The sequence below is a fragment of the Trachurus trachurus genome (genome assembly GCF_905171665.1).
Source record: "Trachurus trachurus genome assembly, chromosome: 24".
NCBI classification, from domain to species: Eukaryota; Metazoa; Chordata; class Actinopteri; order Carangiformes; family Carangidae; genus Trachurus; species Trachurus trachurus.
In genome coordinates, this window is record NC_139910.1 from 22,165,019 (window position 1) to 22,179,186 (window position 14,168).

General features: G+C 42.4%; 1 protein-coding gene across 3 annotated transcripts in view; it reads right to left on the bottom strand.

Moving 5' to 3' along the window:
• Nucleotides 1–1,516: 1,516 nt before the first annotated feature.
• Nucleotides 1,517–14,168, bottom strand: part of ppp2r5cb (protein phosphatase 2, regulatory subunit B', gamma b) — a 30,360-nt gene continuing 17,708 nt past the window's right edge. For all 3 annotated transcript variants that reach the window (XM_084001185.1, XM_084001184.1, XM_084001186.1), the window contains 13 exons: nt 13,211–13,410; nt 8,758–8,868; nt 8,551–8,643; nt 8,319–8,449; nt 8,167–8,226; nt 7,048–7,156; nt 6,888–6,941; nt 6,121–6,291; nt 5,422–5,549; nt 5,199–5,300; nt 4,891–4,963; nt 3,993–4,109; nt 1,517–3,280 (listed from right to left, as the gene is read on the bottom strand). In XM_084001185.1, coding sequence (XP_083857311.1) covers nt 3,146–3,280; nt 3,993–4,109; nt 4,891–4,963; nt 5,199–5,300; nt 5,422–5,549; nt 6,121–6,291; nt 6,888–6,941; nt 7,048–7,156; nt 8,167–8,226; nt 8,319–8,449; nt 8,551–8,643; nt 8,758–8,868; nt 13,211–13,410 — 1,484 coding nt within the window. In that variant the 3' untranslated portion in view covers nt 1,517–3,145. The remainder of the gene's footprint in view (nt 3,281–3,992; nt 4,110–4,890; nt 4,964–5,198; nt 5,301–5,421; nt 5,550–6,120; nt 6,292–6,887; nt 6,942–7,047; nt 7,157–8,166; nt 8,227–8,318; nt 8,450–8,550; nt 8,644–8,757; nt 8,869–13,210; nt 13,411–14,168) is intronic.

Below are 14,168 nucleotides of genomic sequence, written 5' to 3' on the forward strand. Positions count from 1 at the left end.
ACACTTTTACATGTCTTGAGATTTGATTTCTAGGACAGACTAACCCTTCTCTGCAACTCCATTTCCTTTCTTTAGACAGAATCTCACGTTCGCAGTAATCTGACAGTGATATGAAAAGCTGCATGTCAGAGAGAAATGTGTGGTTGTTTTCTCAAGGGAAAAAAAGAATACGACCATATGAACGACAGACCAGTTTGTTTTTTTTTAGGATGAAAATATAAAACTCACATGTTCTCTTTATTTGCTGTATATAGATAGATGTACACCACTGGAGATTTGGATAAAAGCACACACAAAAAGCTCATGTATGTAGGATCTCAACACATGTCTGGAGGTGGAAAACAAACAAAAAAACGGAAAAGATGTTGGATTACAAGTAGATAAAAAACTATCCAACTTCTATACGGTTTCTAAATGTAAATAGTCACATGTGTTGAAGTCTGTGCCACATACCAACTGTCTGCAGTTGCTAATAACCTCTGTATTCTGTACACAGGGTATTTTGTACAAAATATGAAATCTACCATTTAATAATAGTTATAACATAAAATAAAAGTACATTATATGTACAATATTAGATGAAGCCATTTAGTATGAGACGTATACTAAAGGACACTTGCAATAATTATTCTTTTCAAAGAAAAAGAAAACAAAGCTTATGTAAAATGAAGAAAGCTCCAAAGAAGCCAGTATTAAAGCCATTTCAAGAAGAACAACAGTCACCAATGGAGCAATAACAAGGTGCTGCTGCTGCACCGCACCACAACGCAGACGGCCGACAATCAGAGGACGCAGATTACTGATCATCAGATCCACTGTAATACTCAGGGTCAGGGGAGGGAGAGGGAGAGGAGGGGGATTAAAAGCCTTTGGTGAATGTTGTTCTTCAAGACAAACGTGGAGAGAACGGAACAGTGTGACTGCAGTTATTATTTACAAATTTGCACATTCAGTTGAAACACTGACAAGGAGGTTCTGCAGGCAAAGGAAGAAGAAAACCACAACAAAAAGAACTTGCAAGCATCCAGAAGCAGGTCAAAATGATGTCCAAATAACGAGCCCTACAGGGGAGTAGGAGGCTTTTAGCTGGGAGGGGACGGAGGGAGTGGAGTGAGTGAGTGTGGGGGGGTGGGAGGGTCAAACAGTGGTACAAATCAAAAGTGGAATGGGACAGAGGGGGGGACAGAATGGAACAGTTATGATGGGAGGTGATTTCCTCTCCTGTGGAGGCTAGCTCTTATCGACTGGCGCCCGGGGGGGGGAGGGGGTGACCCCATACACCAAAACAGACAGCATCACAGATTTCAATTCTTTACTAGTTTGTTTTCTTTCAGTTGTGTTTCTATTTTTTTTCAAGTTTTATCAGGAAGTGCTTCATTGCTAAAGTGGTTTGGGGCGACCACTCTACTTCTCCTCTCAAGCTTTCAACTACAAAATGGACTTTGTAGCTTCGACAAGGCATGTGCTGGAGTCCAAGGGGCCCGAGGTGTGCCGACTACAGACTGGAACGCATCGCTGTTTTTGTTTTTTTGGATTTTAGAAACTAATGTCATCATTTTATTCTATGGTCTGACATTTTTGTTAACACTGCTACTCGATTCTCAGTTGAGCAAATATCCCCTTAGACTATAAAAGGCACTGTGAAAAGAAAGGCTTATGTTTGACCTCTGCAAACCAAACATACCTCATCTATGATGCATTCTAAATCTCTAACAAGTGTTTTATAAATAAAAGGGTCTTGCTTGAGACGAGTAGAAAAAAAAGCAATTACTATCAGCACAGTATCTGCCCCCGTTTGACTTCACTCAACACACATTGTGTAAATCCCAGACAAGCAACTACATCTCTCTGACCTCTCATAAGCCTCACATGAATGACACCGATACGGACTGTACTGAATGCTAATGTGCGTGTTGAACGCACGCTTACAATGGCTGGATGTGAATGGGCAACCAAAAATAAATCAATCCCCTCTCATGTAACAGACGCAGCAAACTTTAGAAATGTTTCTAAACAAACTCATCTGAGCCACAGACACTGCAAACCTGTGTTACCCTACACGACCAAAAGGATCTGGTTTGTTTTGTTTTTTTATACAGAAAGAACTAAATTAGTGGATAAAGTTGGCACTGAACTGGGCTTCTACACAGGGACAGAGATCTGGTACCTGGACCTCTGTCAGGCCGGCACTGTTTGATTGACACCGCTGTGTTGTAACTCTTTTAATCCAGATGCACTCGACTGGCGAGTCCCCGCTGACCCTGCCCTCATTAACACAACGATCAATGAATCTTCACAGCTGATGGAAAATGAAGCAAGAGAAAAAAAGCAGGCTCCAAACAGGACAGCTATACAGATAGGAAGAGTGTTCGACTCCGATCAGAGCTCCTAATATACTATGTAGGAAAAAATATAAACAGCTGTCTAGATTAAATGTTATGAGAAAAATAGCTAATATTAAATATATAGAATCGACTGACATTTTCTCATCGACTGACACTTTTTGTTTTTTTTTAATTAAACCAAAGACGTCCTCTGTGGAGGGGCTCATATTATTATTTGTACAAGCACCTGACATCTATAAAGAAGAGGCAAGAAGAGAAGACGGCTCACGTACACATACAAACACGCGCACACTCACGCACACGCACACGCACACACAGAACAGAACACCTGAGAGAAATGACCAGAAGGGGGCAGCACAGCACCCCCGAAAAACACAACAGGTTGAGAGGACGGGGAAAGAGAAAAGAAAACTCAGGGAAGAGGAGAAGTATCAACACTACAGTATCTTAGGTGAAGTTGGCGGTGTGTGGTGGTCATGCAGGAGCGTCCGGCGCCACAGACGTCTCTGCTGGACGATGAGGGGAGGGAGGGGGGGTGGGTGGGTGGGTGGGGGGTCAGTGAGGACAGAGCACCGCTGGTCCGGGGAAACCGAACCGGGCTTACATGTGCGGCTTCTAACATTTTTCTGTGTCAGGTGGAGCTGGGACTGTTCAGTTCTGTGTTGTGTTGTTGTTGTGCTGGGCTTGGACTGAGATACCAGAGCTGTGCTGTTGTGCGGGGGCCTCGGTGGGCCGGTGGCTCCTCTGTGGACGCTTCTGCTGCTGCTGCTGCTGGTTTTCGGTGGACCCGGGCGGTCTCTTCAGTGGCCATCGTCCGGCGTTATCATCTCCTCGGCTCTCCGGTGCAGCTCCAGGGCCGTGACGGTGGAGATGTCCTTGGGGAGCTCCGATTTCCTTCGCATCAACGGGCGCTCTCGCCGCTGATCCTTTTGGATCTGGACAACACGGAGACAGTTTGACAGACGAGCGTTAGAAACATTCAACAACGATGCTCTGCTGGCCATGGGAAAGAGAAAAGTGTGACACTTATCTCTCATTTTTCTACCTTGAATACAAGACAAACAAAAACACATCTGCCTTCTCACGCACCGAGCTCTCACATTTTCTACACGAGCAATGTGAAAAGAGCCTGATCACAAACAAATTAGTTTTTTGTCCCGGTTTAACTTTAACAGCTGGGCCGATACTTGGTCTGTTTGGTTTCAGTAATCATCCTGACAAAATAAATGATTAAACGAAGGAGTGAATGGGACTGTTCTTCTTCCTCCTCTGCTACATTACCTGTAATAGCCTCAAGTGTGAGCTGGACTTGGCAGAAAAAACCTCCGACCCCCCAAATGAGTCGGCTGTCTCCATGTTGTCCAAACACTACCTGACTCAAAAGCAATCTCTACAATGAATGACTCCTCGTTGTGTTTCAAACACAAACTGATGTAAATATTAAATGAGAATTATTTCCTGAACAGCAACTGCAAACAGGTAATAGGTGTTTCTGCTCAAGCACAACTACATTTTTTACATGTATTTAAATTACAAACAAGATACAAAATAATCCTTTAAACCACTGCATTTACTTGTAAGTGTAGGTGTACACAATGTAACCTTCTTTAGACATGTCTGTGTATTGACTGCAACGCCGTCCCTCACCTGTGTTGCTTCCTCCACCACCGCTTTCTTTAACATGTTGACGTCGTCCAGCAGCGGCCCGTCCGTCTCCATGTCCATTGGACCGTCTGGGCCGACTGAGTCCACGTACGTCAGAAACTGCACAGGAAGGAGAGCAGATATCACATTGATATCACTTGACGTTTACATCATTTGCAAATATTTGATATTTGCATTGCAATCTTTTTTCACAGTCAGACTCATTTTGGGTAATTAAAAACCCTCTGCTCTCACACTGACATGCACAAATATAAAGTCTCTTTGCAACTTAAAATATTTTGATGATACTGAACTTGCTGAGGCATTCTTGTAGTGACAACAACAATAATAATAATAATAATAATAATAATAATAATAATAATAATAATAATAATAATAATAATAATCTTTAGCAATCAAAGCAATTGGGTGCATAGAAACTACTGTGAAGAGAAACAAAACAATTCAAGGAAAAAACCCTCCAATAATATTTCAAGAAGAGTCTGATGTCAGATATATTTTCTGATATTTTCAGGTAGATCATCCCAGAGCCTCTGGCTCTGGCTGCAAATGTTCAAGTTTAATCTTGAAACACATCAGGCCCTGTGCATACCTGGCATTAAAATGTGTTGAGTGATCAGATCTCACCTCCCCACTCAATATGCAAAAACACCACCTACATCATTTGTATTTGCAAAGATGAAAGACTCTCAGCCAGTCCAACTATGATAGAAAAGTCTGTTGTCCATGTATTTATTGGGGGTGTAGGACTGAGCCAGTCAAGGTGAAGCCCATCAAATGGGGTTATATTATAATGGACAGCCATCTTTGGCGGTCAGACCACCAGACATGTGGCAGATCTACACAGGGCCTGAGTCGGTGAGAAATTCTCTTTGCTTACCTGTGGGTTTGACTTTGCTAGATTCTCGATCTTCAGCCACGCTTCTTCTCTCTCTTTCCATTTGGCTTTCTCTCTGAGACACCCAGCAGACACAATTATCAGAAAATGACTTCAAAAAGGGAAAAATGTACTCTTACACTGACATCACAGATCTGATTAGTTCAAAGCCTTCCAGGAGCAGTTCAGTTTTCTTATCTGCTTTCTTCAGTTTTGATAACATTTGTCTGATGCTTTCAATACAGTGTATGGCTGTGAGAGATCTGTAGCTGCACTGGAAATTCAGGAATGATGTCTTGCGTGTGACTTACTTGCTTTTCTCTGCCCTGAACTGTTGGGTGCAGTCATCAAACAGTTTCTGGTTCATCTCCATGAAGAGTTTCAAAGCATTGTAGATCAACCCGTGTATGGTCCTGCAGACACACAAAGATTAGCACGGGGTCAAATTTACTTCCCCGGCTATCATCCCGGCCCATCATCAGACAGACACACACACAGAGAGAGACAGCGGGAGAAGCTGGTGCAGTGACTCACTTGTTCCAGTGAGTCTTGGAGTTGCGGTAGAGGGCCGGGAACATGATTGGCAGGATCTTGGCGGCGTTGTCACTGATCAGGCTCATGATGTACTCATTGTTCCAGTAGTACAGAGCTCGCTCTGCCACCTAATGAAACATCCAGGTTACATATATCCACAGACAACCTCTGTATCCAAATAGAGAATGAACTAGAACGCACACCATTTGCAGAAGTATATGGAATTACTTTTGTATCAAATCAATCCAAACAAACAAAAATAAGAGCCTGAGAAAGAATAAAACTTAATTTGAGAGAGAAAAAAATGCATTGAAGCAAAAAACTGTAACCTCAAAAGCAAAATGTAAAACTTGAAAACAAATTACAAATATATTGGTCCTTTAATTATTTTGATAAATGTTTTTGTTTACAGTTTGCTTTGCTTCATTTTCAGTAAACAGGGTTTTGCTCTTGCTGTCGTCTTTGCGATTGCGCTGCCACCTCTCTCTCCTTTGCGCTCCCTGAGTTTTTGTTTGCAGTTCTGACACAAACCTCTCAGGTGGGCGGGCTTTTTCAGGGGCTAATGAGTTTTTGATTGATAGCTCGGCGCTCCGGAACTTGGTCTCTCTCAAGCTCTTATTTTTGTTTGACTTTGAAGAAGTTTTGTTTGGATTGAGTTGATACAAAAGTAATTCCATAGTGTAAAGATGAATGTCAGACCTGAAAGTGGGGGCTGGACACACACTTGGCCAGCTGTCTGAAGAGAGGCTCCATGACTTTAACAAACTCTGAGGGCTCAATGACATCCAGGATCTCCTCCAGTTCGTTGAGGAACATCACCTCTTTGGGACTGTGGGTCTTTGGCCAGTACTTTAACAAAGCCATCACTGTCTGCACACGTGCACACACACAGGACAACAGGATTACTAATGAACAATGTTTGAACAGCTGATTTGTCCAACTAATAATCTGTTGTGAAGGACTGCAGGGCAACAACACACTACACGGTAGACAACATATTTAGACAGACAGAGCACAGACAGCTATGTGGACACTTTGTTTGTATATCATTGTGCTCGTCTCCCAGTGGAGGGGCCTTTATCTGATTTTAGTGGACTCAAAGTTTGTTTTTCTTCTCCATTGTTTTGGAAGCACACAGGCTCAGAAGGAAATAGCTCGCATCTGATTTTCTCTCAGTTTACCCCTACTCTTTTAATTTTATCAAATCATTCTAATGCATTTCCCTGGCTATAGGAGACAAAATAATATCACTGACATTATTTTTTGTGGCCAAATATACTGTCCATGAGTGCCCGACAAATCACATTACGACTCAGCACACAAGTGAAATTAATGGATGAAAACAGGACTTTGTCAAGGCAGCCCTCGGGTTCATACCAGAGTTGTATCTTGGACAGAAAGGTTATTGAAGGATAACTCAATCAACAATACTAACAACATAACAACATTAATAAATCAAATCTTACCGGTTCTGTGAGGGTGCTATCCTTCTCTAAGAATTGTACCACACAGTAGGCCAGCTATGGAAGAGAGATAATATTACATTTCTTCTTACAACTGAGGTTAGAATGTGGAGGTTCTGGCGCCACAAAGCATTACTGTATGCAACACTGGCAAAATAATTACCTGTGGGTGATATACACTAAGTGACTTGACTTTGTGTAGAGGCAGCAGGACTTTCAGCAGGAATATCTTGTGCTCTTCTTTCAACGGTAATGCAAATCCATTGATTATACTGTGAGAAGAAAAGGCGGTCAATAGGGAAACAAGTTGTGTCGTTTACTTCAAGGGATATTTTGGCGTAAGTTTAACCCAAGGTCTAACGCACCATGACACAGAGTAAGGTTCCCCCCTCGAGAGATCCAAGTTTGCAGACCGCTAGCTTCTCTGCTTGTAGCAACTTCAGCAAAGGCCGCACAATAGCAATACACTGCTGTCGATTCCTCCACCAGCAAACCTCCATCAAAAAAGCCATTCACAGCCACAAATAATGCTCAGAAGCACCAAACTTCATCAACAGTACAAAATGGGGTCCGAGCACATAATACGACACATCAAACACCTGCTGGCTTTGCCTGGTTCCTATTGAAAAGAGACCAAAACACAACTCAGCCAATCTCCTCCAGCTGCTTGCTTGTTATGGGGAAGCCCTAAAGAGTCGATTACCGAGTGCATCAGTGTTCCAATCCCAGTTGACAGGGAAATGAATGGAGTTGAGTTGCTCAAACTATCACAGTCAGCAAAATGTGCTGTATTTTTGGAACTAAACGTCACTGGACTCCTGACGTTTCTACTGCATTCAGTAATCGACTGGTCAGGGCTTCTGCATTAGTAGGAAGCAGCTGGGGGAGAGTGTGAGAGTGGTGTTTTGGTCTCTTTCAATAGAAACCAGGCAAAGATAGCAGGTGTTTGATGCCTTGTATTATAGGATGGGACCCTATTTGTACTGTTGATGAAGTATGAAGCTGTTCTGAACATTATGAGTGGCTTTTTTGATGGCGGTTGGCTCGTGGAGGAATAGACAGCAGTGCTTTGCTATAGTGCGGTCTTTGCTGAAGTTGCTACAACTAGAGAAGCTAGCGTTCTGCAAACCTTATCTCTCGAGGGGGGGAGTCTTACTTGGTGTCATGGCGTGTTAGACCATAGGTTAAACTTATGCCTGAATATCCCTTTAAGCTTCACTCCAACTAACTCTGAAACACTGAGATACCTCTGTCTATCAATATGACCAGAACTGTTTCTTACCTGCCTAATATTTCCAGCAATTCTGCTATTCCATTATGATGTTCAGTCTCATAAATGAACCTGAAAAGATACCAACCAGAAACATGTGAGTCCATCAGTAAAGAAATGCTCATTATTCACAACTGCCATACCAAACTCAAACACTCACTCACCTATAAAATATGTTATTAATGTGTTTCCTAATGTATGCTCGCAGGCCCAGGAACTTGCCATAGATGCGATGCAGAGTGGTCTTTAAAAAATCTCTTTCTCTTGGGTCTTCACTGTCAAACAGATCTAAGAGCTGTGCACAAGAAAAGGTTACTCACACTCAGGATCACCACACACACCACACAATGAGAAAGAACATGCAATACACACACGCTTGCATCGTTTTGTACTCACCTGCATTACAAACTTCTGGTCAATATACTTTTTGGCTATGTTTGGTTGAAAGTCAGGTGACTCTAAGAACCGTAGGAAGAATTCGTAGACGAGCTGTGGAGGAAAAGCAAGAGCGTCAAACATTGAAGGGAAAAGCTGAATGAGAACACTATCTACAGACTGCAGTGAATTTGAAAGACTTTTTCCCTTGAGTGTGTGTGTGTGTACCTGTAGATGTGGCCATGCCGCCTCTAGCGTAGGCTCATCTTCCTCCGGGTCAAACTCTGCACCGGTGGGGTTGGACGATGGCGGCAACGTTCGAAACATATTCACAGAAAACTGGGGAACAGACAGAGAAAGGCAGGTTAGTTCTGTTCAAGCCACCGTATCCACATGATGAATTTGCCAGAACAAGAAAAAGAAGGCCTTTCCACTATGCCTACAGCGATTTAACAGGCAGATGGTGAAATGTTTTTTTAGTTCAACATTAGCTGGTTATTGAATAACAATGAGTGTGTGGAGGTCAGCTTTCTGATTACAGGAGAGAAAAATAACAACAACAAAGAGAACTATTTAATCATTTGAAATACTATTGTGTGCCTGCTGTCCCTGGGTAAAATTATAAATAAATACCAAAAGCAACTCATCCATAAGTGAAATCTCCACAAGCTGTTTACAGGTGCCTGGGCATCATCAGTGCGTGTTTGAACAAACAGCCTTGTTTTTGCTCATTGTGCATTGACCTTCAATCACTTCTTATACTGCATTTAGGTTGGATGAAAGTACCAGTGGCTATTATAAACCCAAACTCATGTTGATCAGTTGTCTGTTACACAAGTCAAATAACCAATGACTGAATGTTTGCTTCTGAAACACATCTGACAGCTGAATTAATGAAACTGACAGGGGAAGTCAGATGCATGGCACATTGTATTTGAAGAGCAAATGAGACAGATAATCAATAGGTTGTGGTGCAACTGACTTCCAAAACACTTTGCAGCTCTGTCAAGCAACCTTTCCATGGGGAAAATGGACTGTGACTGTGGTTCTATTACTGCACAAAACACGGTACGGACACACTGGTGCAGTGATTTGTAGCTTATACAAACTGCTTTATCACCACATTTTATTTTTCCGTCTGAGAACAATGGCCAACTGAAAATATGTGACATCTCTTATCAAGCACTCAAACTGTCTCAAGTGATAATTTAATAGAAATGCAACAAATATTACAAATTCTTTGATGAGGAAATGTCTACTTTACGAGGTAGAACAAATAAAATATTGGATTAATGGGCATTCCCTCTGTGGAAGTCTCTGATAAGAGTTTCCCTGACAATATCATTCCTCTCACTGTGGAAGCCTCCATGTATTATCCCTCAGAGTCTATTATCACTTTCTAGACAGCACACTTAGACAGTCCCTCCTCGGTGCAGTCGACCAGAGGTCAGAACACACTCCCTCATCATTATGTTTATATTCTCAGCAGAAACCATTTCTTACTTCCCCTCAGGGAATAGGACTAATGGAGCAGCCAGTGTCGTGTCATGCAAAGGTCTGCCAAAATATTGTCTTAAATCTTCAACACTGAGGCATCAAACATGCTCTGAAGGAACAAGGGCTCATGTGAGGAAAATAATGCATTCAGTCTTAACATAAGAATACACTCTTTTCGCTATAAAAGGAGTTTGTCGTGTCAATCTCCGTACTTTGATGATGAAAGCCATCAGTGGACTTCAAAGAGTCCTCGTCTTTAAGGGGGCTGGGGTAAGGGGCTGCCAGGAATAAGAGTATATTTTCATGTTGATTTGGCAGCTCTGTTGCATTTTCTGCTGCATTGATCAAATGAAACCATGACGAGGACGATGGAGGGAAATTTGCACCTTGATCGTCTGCAGTTTACCATGTGGCATTGAGGCAGAGCTTTGATTAACATCAAAGGCCGTCTAATTTGGCTTGGGAAAGCAAACCTGGCACCGTGAAAAAAAATCCAGGCCACAACCTCAGAAGGACGGCATTTCTAATAAATATACAGTAGGAGCCCGGTGACAACCACACTGACTACAGTCCCACTGAATGAACTGGTTAACAATTTATAGAGGTAAAGAACCACAGACAAGATTTACCGACCTCAGACGGGTGAAGGAGCTTTAAACAAACACCACTGACTGACCATTTCAGGGAAGCTAAATGAATGGGTCGCTTAATGGCTTACCAGTGATTTAAAGGAGAACAGTCGCGTCACGTTTATGTTACACACTTCAGGTTCAAACTGAGGTCAGTGACGCCCGTATGAGTTTCCTCAAACTTCGTGAGGAAGTGGAAAAGAAGGTCTAAAAGGGTCTGAAACCACTAAGTGCCGCTGGAAGTGGGAACCACGGTGCGATCTTTTCCCAGGGTTCTCGAATAAAACACGCGAAACAGAAACATGTAGCTTCTGACTGCAGATCATTACGAAGAGGTGAATGCAATATTAGAGGGACGACTGGGAGGTTATTTGAAATGTTGACATCCATGAGATATTTGTAGTTAAAAAAAACAACAGCAACAAAAACACACATCTCAGCGTACATCTCCTCTCCCATCTATAATCTAGCATCCAATCCATTCATCTTTAGCAAATTTTAGTAAAACACTCACAGAAGCCAAAGTCTCCACAGCTGGATGAAGGTGAGCTGTGACATTACATAGCTCCAGAAGTCCAGACAACTCATTTTAAGATTCTAAATACAGGCCATGAGCATTTCTCTGAGGACTGAGCACTTTGATACTTTCCACAGTATTAATGTTGAACCCAGACCTGCTATATAACCACAAAGAAATCTCACTTCTGGTGGCTCAAACCTGCTTTAGAGAAGAGAAAACCCCTCTAACACACAACAAGGCAATTTCACTGAGCAATTAATGTAGGTGGACATTTTCACACCTGACCGAGCTACTGTACGAATCTGACGCAGACAGACACCGGAGAGACTGTGGTGGAGCAACGGAGCTATCTACTGTGGGGCTATGATATTAAATATGTTTAAACTAGCTGACTCACTTGCTCATTGGGTAAGGTGAGCCTGTTACATATTATATATCATAGGTGTTTGTAGATTACAAATGAGGAGAGGCTCTTATTTGTGTGATAAATACATCAACAGGAACTAAAGAGTGATAAAATATTTAAAGGTATTCAGAAAAGATTTTGAGCCCACTAGGGTCTTAACATTTGTGTAATCACTCATCTATCAGACGATGTAGACCAAACTTTGTGTAAAATTGTATTTTCAAGTAAATCCGGGGTGAAAGTAAGTGGGGTAATATTTTTTTTGCATTGGATAATGCAGGAGCACGATTATGTGTCACGTTGCTTCATTGGATCCGTCATCTGTCAATCAAACGTCTGAGAAAAACGAGGGGTGCCACCACTAACACAGACTCTCTCCTCCTCTGGATCCCTGCGGTCCATCACTTAGCCTCGCTAGCTAAGTTAGCAAGTGAGCCTCTACTCATTAATTTGAAATTCAATAACCTAATAGCAACTAGGGCTGTCACCATAACCACAAAAATGAATCACTGCGGTACTAAGAAGCCCACCATGGTGCATGTGGGACATCAACACCGCACGTAACCAGCCTGAAGCTACGGATAATCACCTCTGCAACTACATCCACAAGTTTGAGCCGACATCCAACTCACATGTGCATTAAGCGCAGTGACAGACTGGCCATGGGCAACGTGGGCAAATGCCACAACGGCCGCCGGATGCTGCAGCCGCTCGGCCGCAAATGAATAAATAAATAAAGCGGATCATCACAACGCCACAGTGCGTATTGTCAACACAGCAGCGACGTGCAGTCAAGTACCCTCACAGTCCTGCTCTTGCCACGTAACCGACCCACAGGTGCTGAAGCCCGCATCCAACACAGCCCGACCGAGAGAGAGAGGAACAACCCCCACCCTGATTTAACGCAACAAGCACTCAGCACACCATCGGAGATAGTTTTCAGTGCTGCTGGAAATATTGTTACTCTCTCCGATCCTCTCTGAAACCTCATATAAGGTGAACATGTTTCCTCATGCGCAATAAGGACTTAATCATAGGCTATTTTCTTCATAGGCTCAAGGAGATTTTTTTTTTTTTGTGTAAATGTGAAATTGTCTAGTTCCAATGTACATCTCATTTTTGTAGTGTTTAAAAAAAAAAAAAAAATATTGCTATGAGATTAGTAATTTAGCAAGTAACAAACAAATTTGCTAAATAGATAAAAATTGAAAGGGTGCTGTGCAATAATACAGCATACAGCGGTATAGAGCCACCTGACTCACCGCAGGGGGGAATTCCTTAACCGCGACAGCCCTAACAGCAACCTAAGTCCACTTTGTATCATCATACTGCATCAGAGAAATGTCAGTCTGGGCCCAGCCCATAAATGAGAATCCTAGATTCTATGTTTTCAAACACGAACAACTGCAAGGTATTACATACAAGGGCATTAAGCTTGGTTTCTGACAGTACAGATAGCTAATCTGGGATGTTCACTGTTCAATCCTTAAGACAATTTCAAATAATCACATTTCCTGTTATGAAACATTTAATGGCTCCAAAAATAAAATGACATTCTTGATGGTTAACTTTCAATGGGACTGACAATGACAAATCCAAGGCCATAATTCAGTCTGTATTAATACTGACCACGTGAACCACCTCCGGGTAGATGGGTTCGGTGATTACGTTCCTGTTGTGGGTGATGTACTCCACCATCTCGCTCAGCGCCGCCCGTTTCACCTCCTTCCATTTTAGGTCACTCAGTGGGTCTGAGACAAAATCGAAGAGGACGCAGCACTGCCGCAACTTCTGGATGAACAGCTTCTCCTGCTCTGCAGGGGGAACATCTACAAGACAAAACATGGAATTATGTCAATTAACAGGTGTCAATGTGTGTGAAGATCTCAGAGCAGGGATTAAGTCACTTTACAAGGCAAATAGAACAGCAGTGAGATGCAAGTGGAGTTCATAACACTGTATAGAGAGGTTGTCCTGCACGCAATCAGAGCCCAACTCTAAGAAACTTTGTTTCATCTTACTGTGATCGACAGAGATACATGTGCATGTGTGTTTTTCCCTCAGAACAAAGAAGGAGCTGTTGCTGAGATCAAACAACAAGAAGTCATTCCATCATTTTTTAAAAACTACACAAGCCAGATGCCTGTGTAGTGAAGTCTTCAAAAACATGTGATACAGAAAAGGTGAATACTAGACATAAAAGAAAGGGTCAAGTGGTGTCCAACAGGTTGCCAGATAATTCAGACATCATATGCATGACACTGACACTGTCTATTACAGACAACGCAGCAGCAGCAGCCATTGGTGCTAATGATTTATATGTTTTGAGGCTCTGTTTGTTCATGTGGTAATCATTGCCAAAAATCATTATTTATAGCCTTTTCTTTTCCTCTCCTCCCATCTCCGCTCCAGTAGTCACTGATGATTTCAGCTTCAGTGCTGCTGGAGTTCATGTGGCAGACACTTCATTTAAATACTTTGTAAATCAATAATTCAACTTTCAAAGACGGGGTGACCGCAATATTAATGATGCATACGCCTGGGGGTACACAGGGCCACACCTGTCAGTGCAAAGTCATTATTTTGC